The sequence below is a fragment of the Carassius auratus genome, chromosome 22 (assembly GCF_003368295.1).
Source record: "Carassius auratus strain Wakin chromosome 22, ASM336829v1, whole genome shotgun sequence".
NCBI classification, from domain to species: Eukaryota; Metazoa; Chordata; class Actinopteri; order Cypriniformes; family Cyprinidae; genus Carassius; species Carassius auratus.
Window position 1 is genome coordinate 10735896 of NC_039264.1, and position 23336 is coordinate 10759231.

Sequence of the window (23336 nt, forward strand, 5' to 3'; positions counted from 1 at the left end):
TTTAAGTAATTTTTTCCCTCATTAATTTACACATAGCACCCCATATTGACAGAAAAACAGAATTATTGACATTTTTGCACATTTATTAAAAAAACTGAAAATATCACAAGTAGGGCTTGCATAGACTAGTCGAGTGATCGACTACTTCAGCCACTAGTTGGCGCTGTCGAAAACATTCGACTAGTTTCTATGACCTTATCTATGTTGCATTTAAAATTAAAATATGTAATGTAATAATTAGGGGTGTGTCTGAAGCCGAATTCCTTATTCAGAATGGCACGGATAATGACTTCAAAACTGAATAACAGACAAATAAATACAGAAAGATTCTGCCTGAATATTCTGCTGAAGCTGGCACAGTCCGGGGTTTGCTAGATAATAGTTGAGTCAGGGGATCAGCGCAATATTGTACACAGACCTCTAAAGTCACGAGTGTGAAGTGAATGAATGTAAACTTTATGAATGAAAAGACCGCAAATCAAACACAGCATTTCTCTTGTCTCTCCATGCATCTCTCAGAAATCAGAGCTTTGCGAGAGTAATATCACCTATAATAATACGTCATACACATTCTATTATTTGTATATGTTTAAAAGGCAATGATTTAAACCTTAGGCTACGATATGATATGAATGAATAAATTAAGCACAGCGCGCTCACCAATCAAACAGCCGTGCTGCGCATCTCAGTCTCTCAGGGTGTACTCACACTAGCCAGTTTGAACCGTGCCGGTTCAGTTGGACTCGGGCGCGGTTCGCATGCAGTGTGAGCGCTAACCGTGCCGGAGCACGGAAAAGAATGCGTCACGGTTTTGCGACGCTCCAAAACCAACATGGCAGGGAAAGGGTCGCTTTGGTCTACGGCAGAGGTGCAAAACGCATTAAAACTCAAAACTGCAAAGTCCTTGCTGCACTTCAGCTGGTACCTTGAAAACATCCTCATACGAGCAGCACGATTATGTGAAAATTTTCGCGCCACTAAGGCGACACATCTGTTTAACAACAGGCTGTGAGAGGGCTGTGGACCAAACGACACAAAATTATCCACAAAGAAAACAGAGCGATGGACTCAATTGTGTTCAGAGAGCGCCGCTCTTCCTGTTTATCCCGAAACCGTCGCACCATAATGACGTAAGCGTGCTCCGGCATGAATGCTGAAACCCTATATGTGAGTGCAGGCCAGAGGGGGAGTGGGGAGGGGGGACAATCGTACTCGGGCCCGGTTCATGGCAACCGTGCCTAGTGTGAGTACACCCTCAAACACCAGTATACATTATCTACTTGTCCTACATGTTTGCATCTTTATCTTTTGCTGGTTTGCGCGGCACACTAAACATTAAGACTCCCTTAAAGTGTTTCTGCGTAATGAAAATGTGCACATTGAATTGATTCAGTCGTGTTCAGATGATCACTAAATGTTTGTCATGACATATTTCTGTTTGCATGATAAATGTTATTTTAGAAATTAATAATTATTTGTTTAACATGACATACTTGTTCAGTGATAACTATGAAAAATAAAACGTAGCTATAAAGGTCTTATCAACGTTGTATCCGAATGCAGATGCGAAAAATGTTGTGATTGTTACAGACACAAATACAGATACAAATACTGCCTGTTACATGAAAATGTAAATATGTAATGTCATAATTATAAAGTTTTGACAATAATTGTTGCATACGGCTATGAATTAATACGCGTTTATTGATAAAGAATAACTATTTAATGTCTTTTCATTTACAGTGGCATGAACCACAAGTAGTCAAGTAACTAGAGTATTTAAATAAAAAAAATTGACTAGTTGAAATCATCGTGCAACCCCTAGTCCTAAGTATTCAGACCCTTTGCTCTGTATTTAGTAGAAGCACCCTTTTGATCTAATACAGCCATGAGTCTTTTTCGGAAAGATGCAACAAGTTTTTCACACCTGGATTTAGGGATCCTCTGCCATTCCTCCTTGCAGATCCTCTCCAGTTCTGTCAGGTTGGATGGTAAACGTTGGTGGACAGCCATTTAGGTCTCTCCAGAGATGCTCAACTGGGTTTAAGTTAGGGCTCTGGCTGGGCCGTTCAAGAACAGTCACGGAGTTGTTCTGAAGCCACTCCTCTATATTTTAGCTGTGTTCTTAGGGTCATTGTCTTGTTGGAAGATGAACTTTCACACTGCTGCTTGAACGCAGGTGATAAAGCGATCTGTCATGTCACTTTTCAATGCGTCAAAATGGCATTTATTGTCTTATAGTATTATATGCGATTATTGAATGGGAGGTGTGCTACAAATAATGTTTGGGTGTAGAGAAAAACTACAGATTTTGCTGCTATTATATTTATTATATTATAATATAGTGTTAATGTGTGATTTTCACGTTAATAATGACAGCCTGTAAACTGAATGGAAATGCTTTATATATTAGAATATGTAAAGCATTTCACACAAGCATTCAGTTTCTAAAAATAAAATTGATTGATTTAAACAGGACAGTTAAATTAGTGCAATAAATTGAAGTTTTTTTCTTTCTTTTTTTTACATCAGTGAACACATTTTGCCCCAGGATCTCTATTAAATGTCCTTAATGAATTTTATTAAACTGAACAAATTTCTGCACCCTGTTCTTAGTGTTAGCCCTGATCGAGCCAACGGCGTACACTTTATATCCGGGGGACAAACTGGAGCTGAGCTGTAAAGCTATAGAGGAGATACAGGAAGTGACCTGGACTAAGGACCACGTTCCCCTGGCTGACGGAGAGCACACCCGCCTGCGCAACCATCAGATGGAGATCGAGACAGTAGAGCCGGCCGACTCTGGTCTGTATGCATGCTTTGCTCTGGGACCCAACAGCAACCACACAGATTACTTCAATATCAACGTTACAGGTGAGAAATTATGATTTGGGTTGATTTTCATATTGTTCACAACAACAACATTTTAACCAACATTTTTGTTCTCGATCAGATGGATTGGCTTCCTCAGAAGATGAAGAAGAAGATGAGTCTTCCTCAGAGGAGGCCAAGTTATCAAGTGATCAGAAACTGCTTCGTGAGTCGCCCTCCTCTCTTAGTCAATCTCTGCGTGCTCCAAACTCTGACTCAAATAGCTGCAAATGTCAATAACAGTATCAGTTTCTTGTGAAATTGTTAGGATGTTCCTTTAAAGCAGGAATTATAACAGGAAATGGTGCACATTTTTGTCTTATAAACCACAGCCGTCTTGTGGAATGTTCCTTTGTTCATTAGACTCAAAGTCTTTATTACTTTTGATGGATTACTCTTTAAGTCCCAAGGGCATTATCAAGCGAGTCAAAAGGAGCGAAACCAGCAGCCAACACCCAAATCTCACACACTTTGATCTGCCTCTTTGGATTATCATTTTAAAATAGTTATGGCCTTGGTGTTATTCACATTGTATTTTCTAAACAGAGGTTTAGAATTACCAGTCTAACTTTCTCAATCTTATTTTATGTGCTGTCTGTTCGTTGTTCAGCAATGGCGCCCGTCTGGGCTCAGCCTGATAAGATGGAGAAGAAGCTCCATGCTGTTCCAGCCAGCAAAACCGTCAAGTTCCGTTGCCAGGCCAATGGAAACCCTACACCAACACTGAAGTGGCTCAAGAATGGCAAAGAGTTCAAGAAAGACCAGAGAATAGGAGGCTATAAGGTGAGGGCAGTAGAATACAACCCATTAAAATCATGAAACATACAACGTCTTGGTTAGCTAACTCTGGTTTGGGGGTTAAAAGGGCACTCTGTCCTCAATAGATCTGTCTTCCAGACACCTCACTATAGCATGACAGAGACTGAATAGCCATGGCTTGAAGGCAGACACTGGAGCCGTGGGTTTCTGGTGGAGCCAGGTTACTCTTGCTTGGCTGTCCTCATTTTACACAACTGGTTGTGCTCAGACAGATGAGAATAAACTCCAGTGTACACCAATTCTTTCCTTTCACTCATTTGACCATGTTGATCAGGAATGTCAACAGACCCAAAGTAATTAAACTTTTCAATTGATTCTTTAGCAAAGTGTCATTCGTAGTAGTGCTTTGTTTGAGTTTCAGTTAACTTGTTTCACACTTGTGAAATGTTGTTCTAGTTATGCACATTAATGTTTTAATTTTAAAAATGTTCATGCATCGGTTGTCCACATAAAACAAATTATAGTAATTTCCTTTGCCCTAAAAAGACCAAAAACTAAATAAAATAGATATTTCACCAAAATTGAATGAAAATAAACTAAATTCAGAAGAACTGTGGCGACATTTCCAAGATTCTTGAAGAAACCTACCTGCAAAGCTAGAGTACAGTGAAAGGTTTTGGGCACTTGTGTAAAATGAGGATGCCTTTGAAAAATAATAAATAATAAATAGATTTTCGTTATCAATTAACTGCTATTAGCTAAATCAGTATTTGGTGTGGTAAACTGGCTGCTGTCAGACTCTGTGTGCATACAAAAATCTCACTGAATTATTCCAATTAATGGCAAAAAGAATGTTTGGAAACGTGAACTGAAACACTACAGCTGAAGATAGAAATTAATGGTGTAAAAAAATATTTTGTTTAATATAAATTCTAATGGCCTAAGACTTTTGCACAGTAATGTAAATATTAATTAATGAACAAAACTTGAGCACGTGAAAGATGGTCAACCTCTTTGGCTCTCGTGCATCATCAAGCAATCACAGTTAAGCTTCCGTTTGATATCCTTAAAGGGATACTCCTCCCCAAAATGAAAATGTTGTCATTAATGACAAAATTTTCATTTTGGTGTGAAGTATCCCTTTAAGGCCCGTTCCATGCCAAGAACGCTAACTATAAAGATAAGAAATCAAAATTTTGGGGTTGAAATATTTCTTTAATTACATTTTTCTTTCTTCATGCTACTTTCTTCTACATGAACATTAAAGTGATATTTTCGGCTGTTTTCTGTGTGTGTGTCATTGTAGACCTGTAGTGTCTGTGTTTCTCATCAAGGTGTTCTCCAGCTGGGAGACATTAGTCCTCTTCCTCTCCTCACCACATACACACTTTACCATCTGGAGTGTGTTTGAGCCCACTGCAATGCATAAACACATGCATGCGCACAGACAGTAACATGCATCAACATGGTTTAAACAAACTTTTGAATATAACTTAGCAAAATGCTCGCTTTTTTTTTTTTTTTAACGAGCCAAATCTTAGCGATTGTAATGCATACATTCATTCATCCAAATGTGTCTTTGAGCTCCAGGAGTTCGAGGGGCTTCCGTTAAGGGGCCCTGCAGCTTTTCGTAGCAACCTCCCCCGACACTCTTCTCAGTCTCTCGTGGTTTCTTTTGTTTAACAAGAGTCTGGCACAATTGTTCATTTACATTAAGTGACTGTGAAAAGGAAGTCAGGCAGACATCTGGGGTTCTGTAGGCCAAAAAGCCATAACCGGTTATTAATTTTGCCCAGCCTAAATCTCATTTAATCAAAAAGAGCTGTTAATGCAGAGAACACTTATTATGAAAACTTTCTACTTGTACATTGGGCTGTGAGAAGATTTTGTCTGTAGAATCCTGCAATTGAACTTTTTCTTAACGTGCACCCAAACAAACTATTTTTTTTCTAAATAGTTCCCACAGTATGTGCTAACTTTAATTGCATTTAGGTCTGCACACTTTTTTCATCTTCTGATTTTATTGCGCAGGTTCGAGAGCACATGTGGACCATCATAATGGAGTCGGTGGTACCGTCAGACAAAGGCAACTACACCTGCCTGGTGGAAAACAAACACGGCAGCATCAATCACACCTACCAGCTGGACGTAGTCGGTCAGTCATGGTTCTTTTTTCGTCTTCCCTCAACATTTAGAAATTTGGTTTAATTTAAATGTCATTTATCCCCCCAAGTCAAGATTTTGTCGTTCTTTGGATGTGAGCAAATTTGTGTTGGACTTCCCCTCCCCACTAGCACAGCTGCAGTGATTTATTGGTAAACCTCTGATTAAATCGATTCACGTTTTTTTTTTTTTTTTTTGCAAAGCACAGGAGATGGCAAATGATCCCCAAGGGAGGGTCGCAGAAGCACTGCAATGTTTACTCAAGTCAATCAGATGCAAATGGGTGTTGTTCACCATGCGGCTAATGGTCTGGTGCAGCACCACTAATGGTTACCATTACTTCTCTGAAATGAACCGAAATAACGTGTGGCTTTACACTTTGCGTGCAAGCGTCTGTGTGCTTGTCAAGGACAGGCACGTGGACTCCATTGATGGTGCGTGTTAATGATCCATTGCAAATATAAAGTGTTTACTTGATGCCATGGATGAGTTAGAGACGCGGTTGGTGCCTTACGATGAGATCAGAATATTTGGAATAAAGCAATTTAAACACTGATTGGCTGATGTGGATTTGATTGATGCCTTCGCTAAGTAGCAAATAAATCAGTGCTGCACCCATGTAGATGGAGCCCGCTGTGACATCATTTGCACCACCCATACACATTCATGAGAAGACTGTTTGAAATTGGCACACAGAAGACACTCACATATCTGTTCCTTATGAGTTAAGAGGTTGAAATTGTGATGTGATGTCATGGGATTGATTTTGATCAAAATTAAATGGCTGTGTTTTATTTTTTATCCTAGTACCACAAAATGAAGAGCAAAGAGTGCATGTTAATAGTGTAGTTGATTCTGAATATATTATTCTTGTGTGGCCACAGAGATTGCAAAATGTAGTTGTTTTAATTAGAAATTGTAGTTTTCAAATGTCAGATTTGCATACTATACCAACTACAACAAGATACCCGAACCAGGACCAGGCCATGATTGGCCCGATGTCCTTTGATTTGGCCTGCCATGTCATACCATAAAAGGAGGAAATGTAGGGAAAAAACTCGCAATCGAAGCATATCGTTTTTTCATGTAAATAAGTTTTACTAAGTGGAAGCTTGGATCGGATATTTGAGTTGATTTAACAACATTAAGGCAGCACAAATACTTTAAGTTAAAACAACTTTGTATTTTTTTTCTTTACAGTGTTGTAAATGTTGAACACCTCTGGACTCCACCATTGCTCACAGTGAGAGCCAGATTGTATATAGATTCAAACTTTTATTCAGAAGTCCTGAGACATGGGCTGTGGCTTAAAATAACATTTCCACTAATTTCCACCAAATTACAGCAATTATAATAAATGTTTAGCCTGCATCCTGCAGGCTATGTGACATTAATGTTCACTGAACATCTGTTGAATATCCCATTTGCTGTAATGCAGATTCCAATTTTAATTTCTTAAAAGGAGAAAAGAATTAAAAATAAGTTTTTAAAATTGGGATCATTTCCAAAATACTAACTGTGTACAGTGTGTTTGTGTGTTTTATTCAGAGCGTTCACCGCATAGACCGATTCTTCAGGCTGGGTTGCCTGCTAACCGTACAGTAGTGGTGGGGAGTGATGTGGAGTTTGAATGTAAAGTCTTCAGCGATCCTCAGCCTCACATCCAGTGGCTGAAGCACATCGTGGTCAACGGAAGTAGATTTGGCCCTGATGGACTGCCATATGTTCGGATCTTAAAGGTAAAAAAAACATTTAACCAGTCAACCAAAATATTTGATTGAAGTGCTTCAGTGTTGTCTATGTCAATTAATGATTTCCTCGCCATTAATGGACTTTTCCATTATTTGAATCTATGCTTCCCTCCATTAATGGAGTTTTCCATTATTTGAATCTAGGCTTCCCTCCATTAATGGAATTTTCCATAATTTGTCTTGAGGCTTCCCTCCATTAATGGAATTTTCCATAATTTGAGTCGAGGCTTCCCTCCATTAATGGAATTTTCCAGCTTTATACAGTAGGATGTGCCATTACACATCTTCTTAAAGAGTAAAGAATCTCTTGTTCATAACTCAATCAAAGCAGCAGACATATGCGATCACTTATATACATGTATAAAATGATGCAATCATCAAAAAGAAAAAGCCTATAAATCAATTCTGCCTAATGTTGCCAAATGAAATGTTGACCCAGGAAGTGGACTGTGTAAACTTTGGAGTGTTGGTGGACTTGATCTACTCCATCTATTTTCTGATTACCGGTCTGAATCCTATCTGGATGTAGTCTTTGACAAAGACATCATTCTCCCAGCTATTTGCCCTTTTAAAGCAGAGGCTGTTTTCTTTCTTTTAATATACAGCATTTTCAAATATTCATACAACTAAAGATTCTGGGGGCCATGAAAGTTGTGTGAAAATTTAAAAAATGCGGTGGCTGGCAGCTTTTTAAAAAATGGCGGTGGGGAATGAGTTAATAATAACATAGTTATTATGGTTGAGCGTTTACAATATTTAATCATCTGCAATGATTCAACCAATTCCAACTTACCCTACATCAGTGTTACTGAAGTATTATTTATATACTATAATAGTATTTTTAATAAAATGTTTATTTTTACGTTTTCAGGTTTTAATTGAATTTTAGTCTATTTAGCATTAATAAACTAATTTAGTTTTAGTATTTAAAAGCCTAGCAACTACAAATTATGGGATATCATTGCCAATTTAGATTATTATTATTATTTTTTTTATTTAGCTATATTTACATTTTTGGAAATAGCTTTTTAACATTTTTTTTTAGTCAACAATAACACTGCCATACAAATAAATGTGATGACACACTGCCAGTGGAAGTCTGAGCAAACGCAACCCAATTTTCATATATATTTATAAGTTTTTTATATATTTATGTATTTCTCTCAAATACTAAAATTTTCCCATAAACTTCCATGGTAAGTGCATATATACCTTTTTTGTCTTTTTCTTTTCTGTCCTTTTTTATTATTATTTGTAATTGATGTTGTCACCGATACTGCTGATATTGTTTTAACCTTGTTCTTTTACAAATATCAGAAATCTGTGTTGCCCAAAGATCTTAACTTTTTCTGTGCTGTTAAAAGTGTGTGTCCAAAATGGTTTGTCCATGTCTTTTTTTAAAGTAACTTCCACCATAGTACTTCACCTCTATGGACAGATCGATCACCTGAGCAAATGAAGCAAGACTAACAGCTTTGGGAGAAAATATGAGCCCTGTTCTTGGCAGACTGTCATAATGTATCTAATAAGAGCAGTAATGGAAAGTTTTGTCCTTCATTGACTTCTGGGATCTCAGTGACCTCAATGTTTGACTTTGAGCTTTACCTCTTACATATGTTTGGCCTCCACAGCACTCTGGGGTCAACAGCTCGGACACACAGGTCTTGACGCTGTACAACGTGACAGAAGAGGAAAGTGGGGAGTATATATGTAAAGTGGCCAACTATATAGGCCAAGCCAACCAATCAGCATGGCTCACCGTCGTTAAAAGCTCGCAAGGTAACACACGACCCCTGCTACAGAGATTCATCAGTGCAGAAAGAGGCAGACATACACAGTTAGACGGAGGTAGAGACAGCGGTTATCAGGCTTTTAGGTGACGGCGACTCATCTTCCCACTTCGTCGCTTCTTTTTGTTTTCTGTGGTGCCGTAAATAATGCCATGGAAAATCCCAGCAGGGCAACTGGAAGTATTTTGGCTTTTGTTTACACTGGACGTTTCCTTCTCTCCATCTCTGTGCTACACTTTGCCCTCCTAATAAGGTTGTGTTTCATGCCCTCTGAAGCTTATTTGCACTCTCTTGCACTTCAAAAGCATTTCAGTGGCACCTCGGGAATGTGCTGGTCTAAATTCTTTCAGCTCACTTGAGGTTGATTCTGTACCTGGCTTCTCTTTGCTATTGCTTTGTTTCCATAATTCTTTAATGAAAGTGACGTGTAACCAAGTGGTGTCCCGTATTCTGTTTTTCTTCTCTGCATTTAATCCATCCAAGTGCTCTCTCACACCTCGTTCAAACACATACAGACACACACCGTGAACATCCAGCTTTCACCTAAAAAGGGAAATTCTGTCATCATTTACTCACCCTGATGTCGTTCCAAACCTGTACAAGTTTTTTTTTTCTTCTGGTGAACACTAAAGAAGATATTTTGAAGAACGCTGGTAACTTAACAGTTGCTGGGTTCCATTGACTTCCATACCAATACCAATGTTTTTCAAAATATCTATCTTGTTTTCTGCGATTAATCGTGATTAAATCTTGTTAGGTGCAATTAATTTCCAAGGAGAGTAACATGCAGGGGGCAAAAGACCATAACTGGAAATCTGTGCTTCGTGGACTGGTGGATACCAGTAGAGAAAGTTACTCACAATTAACCTGAGCTTACAGGAAGTAAGGAAAACCCCTTTAAACAGTCCACATCAATCACCAAAATACATGGTATTTTTTTCCAGCCTTTGTGTAATAGTATATGGCCAACAGTACTCACTTCACAAAATGGCTCACATCAATATTTTCTTGAAGTATTGACAGCCCTTGGATAGCAAATTCAATAGGTACCATGGTATCGTTCCAGTACCTTTTGTGTCCTGACTCACACATATCTCTTTTGTCTGACATTCTTCAACAAACTTTTCTAATCCTCTAGTTTCTCCTCCCTGTCTGATTATCATCACTTCTTTTCTGAATGCGTGCGTATGTGAGAACAATACGGTACAGTCTCTGCTGGGTAATGTTCCATGTGGCCAGTCTTGTGCATGTCGAGATGGACTCTAAGGTGGCGAGGGGGTGGACATCGCCCTCATCTTCAGGTGTTGGGTCTCTGGCGGGTGGAGCCATGCACTCCATTCTCCAGCTAACCACAAATCTCTCAGCAGGGTCATCGAAGGATCCAATCAAGGAGCAGTCCTGATTCCTTAAGGGTGCTGAAGGGTGTTTCTCCAAGAACTTTCTCTTATGTTGTCAAGTCTTCACCGCTCTTTATCCAAAACCTCTCTATCTCTCTCATCTGGTGGGTTTTCCCGGAGCTCTCCGGCTTCATTCTGTGGTTCTTTTCTCTGTAGACGGCAGGCGTCAACACCACGGATAAGGAGATGGAGGTACTGCAGATCAGGAATGTGTCTTTAGAGGATGCTGGAGAGTACACCTGCTTGGCTGGGAACTCTATAGGCCACTCCCATCACTCTGCATGGTTGACTGTCTATAAAGGTATCTTGTGGTGCTTCTTTCGGTTGCTTGTTTCTTCTCCCTGTCTAATAGTGGCAGTTCACACTGTGGGTTGAATTTGGTCACATCACTGCGTTGTTTTTTCATAAAATCCATAACAATACCTTGTTCAAAGGTTTGGCTTAATGGAAAGCACAGAATATTGTTTTTAACCTTCATGTTCTGTTGAAATGAACTTTTTAGCACATAGTGGACATTCACTTATTGTAAGTATGACTCATGTCTATCATTGTTTAAATTTGGAATAAACACATTTGAGAATTTGCAATAAAATAAATACAGCATTATATGGGATATGTTAGCGAATCCTAGCATGTGAATGTCATAAATATTTTTGTAAGCTGTTAACTGGCCTCAGAGTCCCATAGTCATTGCCAGTAAACACTTCCTCTTGTGTTCACTTTCATTGCAAGCAATACAGTGGTTTTGTAGCAAATAACAATGCAAACGTATTCTATTATGAACTGCACCATTCTTCAACCCCTTTGTGTCTGCTTTGTGGTTTTGTCATTCATCTGGGTGTTGACTGTCACTCGAAATGTCAGTCGAAGCATGTCAAAATGACATGTTTCTGGTCTTTCTTTAGACAATGGATTCAGAGTGGAGCCAAACCTCCTACAATCTCAGAGTAAAACTGAACTTTACTGCTCAAAGCAAATATTTACTCAAAGATGGGAACAGTACTTTTGAAAAATCGCTTACACTAATGTAACGTTGAGATCACGTGACCACCCGAATACTACTTGCTTTATATCGGTAACCCCATAAAATAAAATAATCATGGCTCTCTGGCATTGATAAAGACTTGCATTTTCACAAGAAAGTACTAAGTAACACTACTAAGTTAACTACTTGGTCTTAATGTGGGTTAAGGTTAGTTTTAGTACATAGTTGTAGTTAGTACCAAGAAAAATAAGAGTATAAATACTGACCAGTGCAACGTGTATATATATACCTGTATATATTTTTCCACTGCTAACCTAATTAGAGATATCTGACAAAAATCTCTAATTATTCTCTCAATGTACTTCAGAAACTAATTCAACTGTAAAATTTGTTATGTAAAGATGATGACATATCATAGCTAGTGGTTTGGCAAAGCTTTGTTTCCATTATAAACTTTTATATTGTAAAACCCTTTTCCTAGTTTTTCAAGATTAACCTGTTTCCAATTAACATTTCTGTTTGCCTGAACACTTGACAAGCATCCCAAAGAGCATGATCTGAAGCATAAGCACTATTCTGACATCATTTCCTCTTTGGCTCAGGTTTGATAAATGACTCACTTAGAGAGTGAATCTGTTTAAATACATTTAAATGGATTCAGTTTATCAAGATGCTTGTCAGTCTAAGTCTTAAACTCATTCAACACAGAATGAAATTTCATTCTCATTGTTGAATGTTGATTTTCTTGCATTTGCATGTTGCAGTCAGCAAATTGTGGGCTTAAGTCTCATTATAATACCCATTTTGTAAATACAATAACTCTAGAATTGGAGCTCCATGTTTACACCACAATATTCATATGTGATTAGTTGATTTAGTTTTTAAAAGAGAAGGCAAAGAGAAGTGATATGTCAATGAGATGCATTTGCATGTGTATTGTTGTGTGCTGTGTGAAATGTATACATGACACAAAAGCATCTTTTGTGTGCATGAATTGTGTGAAAGAAACCCAGTATTGTGAACCAGAGCCTAGGGGCAGACAAACACCAACCGAATACCATAGGAAATATCTATATCAGCCTGACTTCTCATGTAATTTTAGCCCCATAACCTAGCTCTCTATTTATACTGAAATGCATACCCGCTCAGATTTTGTCTACCCACCCAGATAAGCCATTCCTCTCAATTTGCATTTGTATTTGTGTTGCAAATTTAATGTCTCGTAAGAGTTTACATAAGGCTATTTTTTGGCCTAATCTTGAAGCAAGAGCTGCCAAGTATCATGAGCTGTGGTTTCCTTCTCCTGCTAGTCACATAAGTAGAAGAATGTGCCATGAAACCCGATCCATGAAAGAAGTAATTATCATGCTACAATAGGAGTTTGTTTTCATTGCAATGCACCACTCACATCAACAACAGCATCTCCAGATTTGTTTAAGGGGAGTTTTGTTTTGCTTTGTGCATGTTGTGTGTGCATCAGTGTGTTTGTGCTTTTACAAAGAGTTGAATATGTACATTCAAGTTTATGTTTATAAAAAAACAATGCGTAGAAAAAAGAGGCCTCCTGCTAATATGATATACTTCAATCTTCTGAACCAGCAGATACTAGTATATCATACCTCTTAGACAGGCTGGTCATTATAGGCTACAGTTCACAGTATCCTCTCCAACTGACCTTTTGTTAAGTTCCATCCCACCTCTGTTTGCTATATTTAACAAACATGCAATAAATAAATAGTAATTTGCCATGCCAGAATAGTGAGAATCGTTCCAAAAATATGAAATTGTGCAAAAAGTAAAAAAAAAAAAACATTCTTCTTGAAAATCGAAATTGCAAGATATAAACTCAGAATTGTAAGAAATTGTGAGATAAAAAGTCTCAAAAAAGTTACTTTTATAATTGCAAAATTATTGGAAATCGACTTTCATTAATATTAAATGAATTTAGTTACTAAGATTAATTAACTTTGGAACATGTGTAGGTGTTTTTACTGACGTGTACATGATTATTTAGAAATTAGGGTTTTCGAATAGTTTAATCAAAAGCATCAATGTTTTATACATTTTGGCATATTTTATGGTTTCTTAAAGCTTGGAAAGAGCAAAAGCTTGTCCTATAATATGGCAGACTGACGTAGGATTTGTCAGTAATTAAAGCAGTACTTAGCGAAGGGTCAGTTGCAGATATTGTCAAAGATTCGAGGTCTGCTGGTACAGAATCCTGTGCTCTGTTTGCACCTGTATAGACTGCATTGCTCATTTTTAGCACAAAAAGGTAAATAAACACATAATTATCATCCCTTCAGCATTCAGCAAGCTCACTCCCTTCCCTTCTGCCACCTTGCATTGCCCCCTTCTTTCATAATCCAGCAGTTCCCCCAACTCAACTGCCAAACCAGACCTATTTGGAGGTGCTGATCTACTGCATTGGCTTCTTCCTCATCTGTGTGATGGTGGTGACCGCTGTGCTGGCCAAAATGCACAGCTCGGCCAAGAAAAGCGACTTCAACAGCCAGCTGGCTGTCCACAAGCTGGCCAAGAGCATCCCGCTGCGCAGACAGGTAACAGAAAGTAGATAGGGGGTTTGATCTCTTTACCACTAAACATAAACATCTCATTTCAACAGCTTCTTCTTATGTTAACAATACTGTGGGAGTGTTGTAGCATGTCATGTATACTAAGTGTTTCTAAAAAAAAAAATTTTCAGGTCACTTACGAAGGTCATCCAGGACAACAACAACAGTTTGACTATATTTAGCTATAATGTTGTTAAAGTGATAGTTTTGACGAAACATGGAAAATTAAATAAAACTTTAAAAATAATGTGTAATATAAAATCAGGCTTATTGTCATTTACATTTACATTTATTCGCAAATGCTTTTATCCAAAGTGACTTACAACTGAGGAATACAACAAGGTATTCATAATAAAGAGAATATATATATATATATATATATATATATATATATATATATATATATATATATATATATATATATATATTAGGATGTAGTCAAATGTTGTTGAAAGAGGTGAGTTTTCAGCTTTCGCTTAAATTGTCAGGGATTTAGCATTCCGGATTGGGGTGGGAAGAACATTCCACCAGCCAGGAATGGAGACTGAAAATGTTCTGGAAAGTGATTTTCTGCCTCTCTGTGATGGTACCACTTGTAGATCTCAAACTTCTGGAGGGGATGTAGATTTGTAAGAGTAAGTGGAAGTAGGAGGTTGCTGAGCCTGTGGCTTTTTGATATGCAAGCATCATTGTTTTGAACTTGATGCGAGCCGCAACCGGTATTCCAACAAGTCCAGCCAGAAGTGCATTGCAGTAGTCTAGCCTAAAGTCTAGCTCTGTTATGAAGGGCCTGACTTTTCTGATGTTGTGCAATGCAAACCTGCATGAACGAGCGATTTTTGCTATGTGGCCTTTGAAAGTTAGCAGGCCATCAAAAATTACACCAAGATTCCTGGTAATTGTTGATGAACCTAACTGGAAGGTGAAACTGATGTTAAGCAGGAGTGGCAGGGAAGAAAATAAGCTCAGTCTTTGCCAGGTTGAGCTGTAGGTGATGTTCCTTCATCCATGCAGAAGATATCCACCAATCAACCTGAGATCCATGCAGCTACTGTTGGAATACATATGGTTGAAATGAAACATAAAGCTGAGTCTTCAGCATAGCAATGGTAGGAGAAACCATGTGCCTGGATGATGGGTCCCAGTGATGGAGTGTGTATAAAGAAGATGAGGGGTCCGAGAACTGATCCCTGAGGAACCCCAGTGACCAGGTGATGTGCTTTGGATACCTCCCCTCCCCAAGCCACTCTGAAAGACCAACCTGTGAGATAAGATGAATACCAGCGAAATGGAGTCCCTGTGATGCCCAGTGATGAGAGGGTGGACAGAAGAATCAGATAATTTACAATATCGAAGGTAGCAGATAGATCCAGCATAGTGAGAACTGATGATTTGGAATCCGCTTTAGCAATCTGCAAGTCTTGAAGTTTTTTGTCAAAAGTCTAGCGACATATAAAGTCACTTTTAAACCAAGAAGGAACGAATCTGCTTGACCAACTTGAACCTGCTATGAAACCGGCATTGAAAAAAACCTAGCATCTCTGAATTTATGTGACAAACTTAAATATGTTGCGAAACCTGCATGAGGAAATCGTTTTCCCTCAAGGTTTTATGTTGGTCACAAATGGTAAACTTTGAATTTCTTGTTGAGCTGATTATTGAGTTTTAGGTTTTGGTATCTGCATCAGTGTCCTGTAGGTGCCTCTTGAGCAAGTAACTCACATACACACAAGTCTCCATTTGTGTATTTATCTTGCTGTGTTGTACGGAGAGTAATTGTAAGTGTTTTTGTACAGGTGTCTGTAGACTCCAGCTCATCTATGCACTCGGGTGGGATGCTGGTCCGGCCCTCGCGCCTGTCCTCCAGCGGCTCCCCTATGCTGTCAGGGGTCTCCGAATATGAACTGCCCCAGGATCCACGCTGGGAGGTGGCCAGAGACAGGTAACACACACATACATACACTGTACTCCTCATCTGTTGTCCATCTGATGTATGGCCTGGTGAAATTTTGGTTATTCACGTGATTAATATCGTGTGTGTCAGGCTGGTTCTCGGGAAGCCACTTGGCGAGGGCTGCTTTGGGCAGGTGATGATGGCTGAGGCTATTGGGATGGATAAAGACAAACCCAGTCGTGTCACCAAAGTAGCTGTCAAGATGCTCAAATGTAAGTGTTTTCTGCCGCTGTTGTTAGCCGACAGTTGTGTAAAATTGGAAATAATCCAGCAAACTCTATCTGGAATTCAGTATCTCATGAGGAAACTGATGGTCTGCTGAGCTTTCGCCTGTATTTCACCTTGACACTGAAGCATGTTAATCGAGCTCTTGTCTCTCATACCTTACCACAGCAGCTGTTTATTCTGCTGTTTCCCATCCCCTCCTCAGTGAGTGAATGCCTGCAAACTTTAGCAGACACTCTGACTCTTTGTGTGCTGATAATTTCTGAATTAGTATCATTTTAGTATTATTATTTGTATTTATTTATTTTTTATTTATATGCTATTGTAAAATAACTATTTTTTTTTAATATAGATATTATTATAATAATAATTTAGAATTAGCTTTTTATTTTTTATTTTATATTGTCAGTTTTCATTACATTTTTAGTAATCTTATGTGCTTTTGTTATTTTTTGTACATGGTTTTAATATGTTGTACATATTTAGATTTAATATTCTTTTAAAAAAAAGAAATATTTTCTAAAGTTTAAAATAAATTTAATGTTGGGTACTTTTTAGAATGATGTATTTGTTTGTTTTTAGTAATTGTATTACTTCAACTTAAAATGTTTTTATTTCAGTTACCAAGGCAATGTTTCTTTTTTTTTTTTTTTGGTTTTTATTCAAATTTTTACGTAATACTATAGCTTTATTTGCAGCTATATATATATATATAAAGTTTGTTAACAATAAAAACACTCCCCTGCATTGCTGAATATGCAGCACTACTGCATAATTAATCTGTCATATTTATGTTGGTTAATTCACAAATAAATTACTCTTATGAATTGATTCTTTAAGCTAAATTGGTGAAGCAGACTCACCAACAGACTTTGAAACTCTTATTTTCCATTTGATCCATTCAATTAATTAACATCTGACTCACTTACTGATCTGTAATGCATCACACAAAGACAGTCTTTTTCTCAACACAATCATAAATTGTAACAAACTAAATTAATCTGATAAAAATAATAAATGTCCCTGGATTTGGTGTACACAATTCATCATTTAATATTCTTTTATAAAAAAGGAAAAAAAAAAACTTAATAATATAGCCATATTTTTTTATATCCACTAAAATTAAGTCAGACTCTTGTCAGTGAGTTTCACTGAAAAATGCATCAGATTACACACATTAAATAAGCTGTATGCTATTAAGTTGATTTCAAGTCAACATCGGAAAAAAATGGAAAAGGAAAGCATAAATAAAATGACCCATGTGCACAGACTGTTTGCCCCTCACAGCTTAGAGGCTGAAGGCTTCGTGACCTGTCATACTAAGATATTTGTGTGTTCATCAATATTGTTTTTGTAGCCGACGCCACAGAGAAAGACCTGTCAGACCTCATCTCCGAGATGGAAATGATGAAGATTATTGGCAAACACAAGAACATCATCAACTTGCTGGGGGCCTGCACACAAGATGGTGAGTAAGGATGAGTCAAGGAGGGAGAGAGATGGGTGGGCCGAGGGAGACATTTAGGGATAATACAATACGGGTGTAAATCATTTCATATTTCAAAATCAATTTGTTAGGCATGCTGCGCTTTTTACTTCAAAAGGACAGGATGTTATCTTCAGTCCAACTATTGAGTTATCTTCAGTCCAACTATTGTACATGCTAGATAAATTAAACCCAGCTTTCTTATTGAATCACTTGTAAATCCTCGATTACAAACAGCGGTCTCTTTAAGACTACCTTGATATAAAATAAAATATTAATTTGTTTAAAAATATTTTGTGAGTTAAGTACACTACTATTTTTTTATTATTATTTTTTATGCACGATTATATTATTGGTTAAAATTTTATTTTGTTAGAGGTTTTTGTAATTTTTTTTATTAGTTACATATATAATATTTCAGTTTTAGTCAATTTAGTACTTAAACTAATTTATTTCAGTAAGTTACTAAGGCAACATTTCTTGTTATATTTGTAAAAAGTTTTTATATTTTATTTATTTTGGCTTTATATACAACTTTAAAATGAAAGAGATTTCTAATAGGTTTAGGCGATATCAACATGAACGCGGTTATTTTTTATTCTTTTAAACATCTTTTTATACGCAGCTAGACCATTTATCCACACGCAAACGCATCATCAGGTCACTGAAACCGAACATTTTTGAAAACGCTAGGGTGAATATTTTCAAAAACTCCTGTTGCAGTGTTATCGTGTAGAAAGCGTAACCCGAGTTTTTGGCTTGTGACGTCGGAGTCTGCACTATCTCCGCCTACAGGAAACTTTTTCAGGCTTCTGATTGGCCAACATGGCTTTACGGTTAAGATTATATCGCCACCTGTTGGTTTGGCATGCTCTTGACAGTGCGTCATAGCATACGTTTGCGTTTTCATGCGGACAGATTTTTTTTTAAACGAGAGAAGGAAAAACTGTTTATAAAGGATGCATTCAATTGATCAAAAGTGACTGCAAAGGCAGATTTTATACTGGCATTATAATAGCTTTAGCCATTGTAAAACTCGTTCAACTAGTAATTTTGATTAGTTGGGTTGTATTCCTACACGAATTATGTGACTGAAATATTGTTATATGTCCATTATCAGGTCCGCTCTACGTCATTGTGGAGTTTGCTTCAAAGGGCAATCTTCGGGAGTTTCTGCGTGCCCGTCGTCCTCCTGGGATGGAGTACTGCTACAACCCCGACCAGGTGCCTGAGGAGAACATGTCAGTCAAAGACCTGGTGTCCTGCGCCTACCAGGTGGCACGGGGCATGGAATACCTCGCATCCAGGAAGGTTGGCATCTCAAATGCTTCTGTTCTCATATCAGTCAACGTAACATATGACTTGGATTCATTATTTGCTTGATTGATATGCATGCATGTTTTCTCTGCTGTAGTGTATTCATAGAGACTTGGCTGCGCGTAATGTCCTGGTAACTGAAGATAACGTTATGAAGATCGCAGACTTCGGCCTGGCCAGAGACATCCATCATATTGATTACTACAAGAAGACCACCAATGTAAGATTTTGGTTGCTTGAGTAAACTGAGCCCACCCCCATGACTCTATGACATTGTGATCCAGAGTTATGTCTGATGCAGAATTCCTCTGCAAGTTACCATAGTAGGAAAAACTTGTGCTCAGTTCCTTCACATGTCTATGGGGCAACACTAATCGCAAGCACCACTAATAATTACAGTTTCCTCCCAGCAGGTTTTGAAAGCAGCATTTATATATCAGCTCTTTAATCCCAAACAGATGATGAGTAAATGAATGAAGGGCTTGTGTTTTCCACAGGGTCGTTTACCAGTGAAATGGATGGCGCCTGAAGCTCTGTTCGACCGCATTTACACCCATCAGAGTGACGTGTACGTCTGAATATATTCTCTCTAACTCACTCGGATACTAAATGCAGTTTTCTGTTAATAATGGTCATTCTTTGCATGTAAGGTGGTCTTTTGGGGTGTTGCTGTGGGAGATCTTTACTCTTGGTGGCTCACCGTACCCAGGTGTCCCTGTCGAGGAGCTCTTTAAACTGCTAAAGGAGGGCCACCGCATGGACCGCCCCTCCACGTGTACCCACGAACTGTAAGATCGTTTTAATGCTATACTTTCTGACATGATGCTAGAGCTTTCTTATTACAGTTTTTAAACCCGTGTTCCTTCTGCAGGTATATGATGATGAGAGATTGCTGGCATGCCGTCCCATCCCAGAGACCCACGTTCAAACATCTGGTGGAGGATCTAGACCGCACCCTCTCTATGACGTCCAATCAGGTGAGCCAGAACACTTTGATATCCACAAATCAGCTTTCAGTGCTTTACACGTCATTGAAACTGTGCTGCAGAAAAACGTATTTTTTAATCTAAATAATTTGAATTGTGACACTGAATAACAGCATAGAAATATCAAATAATTATGATACATTTTTATTATTCAGTGTTGTTGTTGAATTCCGTAGTTTATTACACGTCTTATTAACTTTGCGCGATTGCTTCTGGAATTCGCAGGTTGTAAAATCGCGTTGTATATCTCGTCCGTATGATTTTCAGATAAAATCACTCGTGCCGTGTGCGTGGACATACGATTTTCCAACCATCCGAATTCGCACCGTGTACGCCCGCCTTAATTAATAATTAGTTAATAATAATAGTTTAATCATCAATTATCATCATCAAGACGAATAAAAATAAATGATCCAATAATAAATATTATTATTATTGTAGCTGTTCATGGATTCATAGTAATGTCAATAATAATAAATAAGCAAATAATATTACCTTAATGACAAAATAACAACAAATATTATTAATAAATAATTTGTTGTTCTTTAGTAATAGTAGTAGAAGTAATTATTATTATTGTTGTAATGGTTCAAGAATTAATAATATTAATAGTCATTGATAATAAATTATGAAAAAATGCAATAACTATTATTATTATTATTATTATTATTATTATTATTATTAAATAATTACTACTAATAATCATCATCAACAATAATACAAATAAATTAACAAATAATAATAATAGCTATTATAATTATTCAATAATAATACATTTTAACAACAGCTAAATAATAATAATAATAATAGTTTTTGTATTAACAATAATAATACATTTTCTGTGTATTTTACATGTTTTTCAGGAGTATCTGGACCTGTCTGTGTCTCTGGACCAGTTTTCTCCCAATTTCCCCGACACACGCAGCTCGACGTGCTCCTCCGGTGAAGACTCGGTGTTCTCCCATGACCCCGGCGCTGATGAGCCCTGCCTGCCCAAACTGCCCCCTCATCCCAACCGCGGAGTGGCGTTTAAAAAGCGCTGAGCTCACTCACATTCAGTTCCTCTCCAGTGTGCTACCTGACTGGACTCACGAACTCTAGGAGACAATGCTTTGCCACATAGCACACTACAGAGCGGCCAAGAGCTGAAGAGCGGGGCATGACTTCACACGATGAGACGCTAGTTTCACACGATTGGGAAGAGAACAAACTGGGCCTTCACTGACCTGTTGTTGCTATAAAGCTATAGGGCGCTTGAGCAGAAAGTGTGTTTCTCAAGACTCGTCAATATAAAATATCCTCCTGCAATCTGTAGTAAAGAAAATCTTGAAGACGTTACCATCATCGAATGAGGAACCGATTGATGGATGCTGGGAGTGTTTAGATAAAAACAGAGACCTTCCTTTTGACCAAATTCATTAGAAAATCTTTTCCACTAAATGCTCTGCCCGAATGTATTTTAACAACGGGCACACAGTTGATCTGACTGACAGCCTTTCTTGTAAATACATCTAGAAATGTATAAATATGAATATATATTTACACTCTACCCTTATTTTTATTATACTATTTGAATTGTGTTGCTTTTTGTACCAGGATGCGTTTATGTAGAACTTTTGGAAGTGTAGCTTTTTTTCAGAAAGGGACGGTGAGAAATGTCCAAGAGAATTGTAGATGAATTGATATTATTAAGAGCTGATAGATGGCCAGTTTTGTTACTTAATGTTGTCCTCCTCCACCGTTGATGCAGCGTGGGCAGAAGTGGCTCAAAACCGCTGCAATCTTCCTGATGGTACGGAGTACAGCGTCAGACTTAAGCTATAATATATGAATTGAAAAGGTTCTCTTCTTCGTGTCTTAAGCACCTCCGTAGCAAATCAATGATTTTTATCGAAAGATTGAAGGAAAAAATGAAATTCCCGATGAACACAAATATATAAATCACATAAAATGTACCTCAGAGAGATGCTATAAACGTTTAGCTTCATGTAATGAGATGACCCTACATTACAGCAATGGTCGAATATGGTTGAGATCAACAGATCGCTTGTGTTACTCCACTAAATTTACATCCAATAAAATGCTGTTGACGAACGAATCGCAAAACCTTTCATACCGCATAAAGAACCTTGTAAATATCACTCTAGGTGATGAGTTTACAACATCAATTATGTTTACACTGAAACTGACTCTCTCATTTGCCACAGGTTAGCAGGGCTGATTAAAAATTATAATGCACAGCTTACAGTGTAAAAGCCGTTAGCGTTTTATTTATAGCTTCACGAGGTGCTATGCTACAAACGCATCAGACGGCAGACACTGTTACCGTGGAGATTGGCTCCCTGCCAGCGGCTGATGCATCACTTCCACCACACGTACTTAGCGACGCACACTTGCTTCAGCCAAATGAACCCTGATGCCCAGCTCACGCTGCTACAGCCAAGACAAAAGTACCAGCTTTGATTTATACGGCTGAAAATATAGTTGAAGGTTGCAGAGTATACAGCAGTTTAAATTTAATGCGGTTTGTCATGTTTATGGGACAGTGGCAGTAAATTTTAATTTGTGGAACATTGTTTTGTTCTGAGAGACACACCGCGGGTCAGCGGATATGGACTGGCACGTCTGTGTTCTCCAAAGGCATGCATTATGATTGCTATTGGTGCATTGCAGTTTAGTCAACACCAAATTTATAGCTTTAATGCATCAATAAATGTATCCGCTTTTGTTTTACATGCAACAGTTTGTGTTGATGTCTTATTTCGGAGTTGAAAAGGAAACACTCCATGGAATGGTTTGTATCAATGTAAAATGCTGTCATTGTTTACTCGCCTTCATATCGTTTCAAAGTTTCGTTGAAGAAGCAGCTGTTAAAAACGCTGTCAATTGTCCTTTCTGTACAGTGAATGGTGACCACAGTGTGTGTGTGTGTGTGTGTGTGTGTGTGTGTGTGTGTGTGTGTGTGTGTGTGTGTGTGTGTGTGTGTATATATATATATATATATATATATATATATATATATATTAAATTTTAAATTTTAAATTAAATTACATTTATGCATTCAGCAGACACTTTT

The 23336-nt window shown here is 37.9% G+C and overlaps 1 protein-coding gene across 9 annotated transcripts in view; it reads left to right on the plus strand.

Moving 5' to 3' along the window:
- Nucleotides 1-23000, plus strand: part of LOC113039674 (fibroblast growth factor receptor 1-A) — a 43541-nt gene extending 20541 nt beyond the window's left edge. For 2 of the 9 annotated variants that reach the window (XM_026197674.1, XM_026197675.1), the window contains exons 3-18: nt 2617-2874; nt 2954-3037; nt 3482-3654; nt 5662-5785; nt 7342-7532; nt 9176-9323; nt 14087-14283; nt 16089-16234; nt 16337-16458; nt 17829-17939; nt 19078-19268; nt 19372-19494; nt 19772-19842; nt 19925-20062; nt 20146-20251; nt 21124-23000. In XM_026197674.1, the coding sequence (XP_026053459.1) occupies nt 2617-2874; nt 2954-3037; nt 3482-3654; nt 5662-5785; nt 7342-7532; nt 9176-9323; nt 14087-14283; nt 16089-16234; nt 16337-16458; nt 17829-17939; nt 19078-19268; nt 19372-19494; nt 19772-19842; nt 19925-20062; nt 20146-20251; nt 21124-21303 (2363 nt within the window). In that variant the 3' untranslated portion in view covers nt 21304-23000. Of the gene's footprint in view, nt 1-2616; nt 2875-2953; nt 3038-3481; nt 3655-5661; nt 5786-7341; nt 7533-9175; nt 9324-10887; nt 11033-14086; nt 14284-16088; nt 16235-16336; nt 16459-17828; nt 17940-19077; nt 19269-19371; nt 19495-19771; nt 19843-19924; nt 20063-20145; nt 20252-21123 lie in introns of all 9 variants that reach the window. The other 7 variants (XM_026197679.1, XM_026197677.1, XM_026197682.1 and 4 more) reach the window with 7 other exon arrangements.
- Nucleotides 23001-23336: the final 336 nt, after the last annotated feature.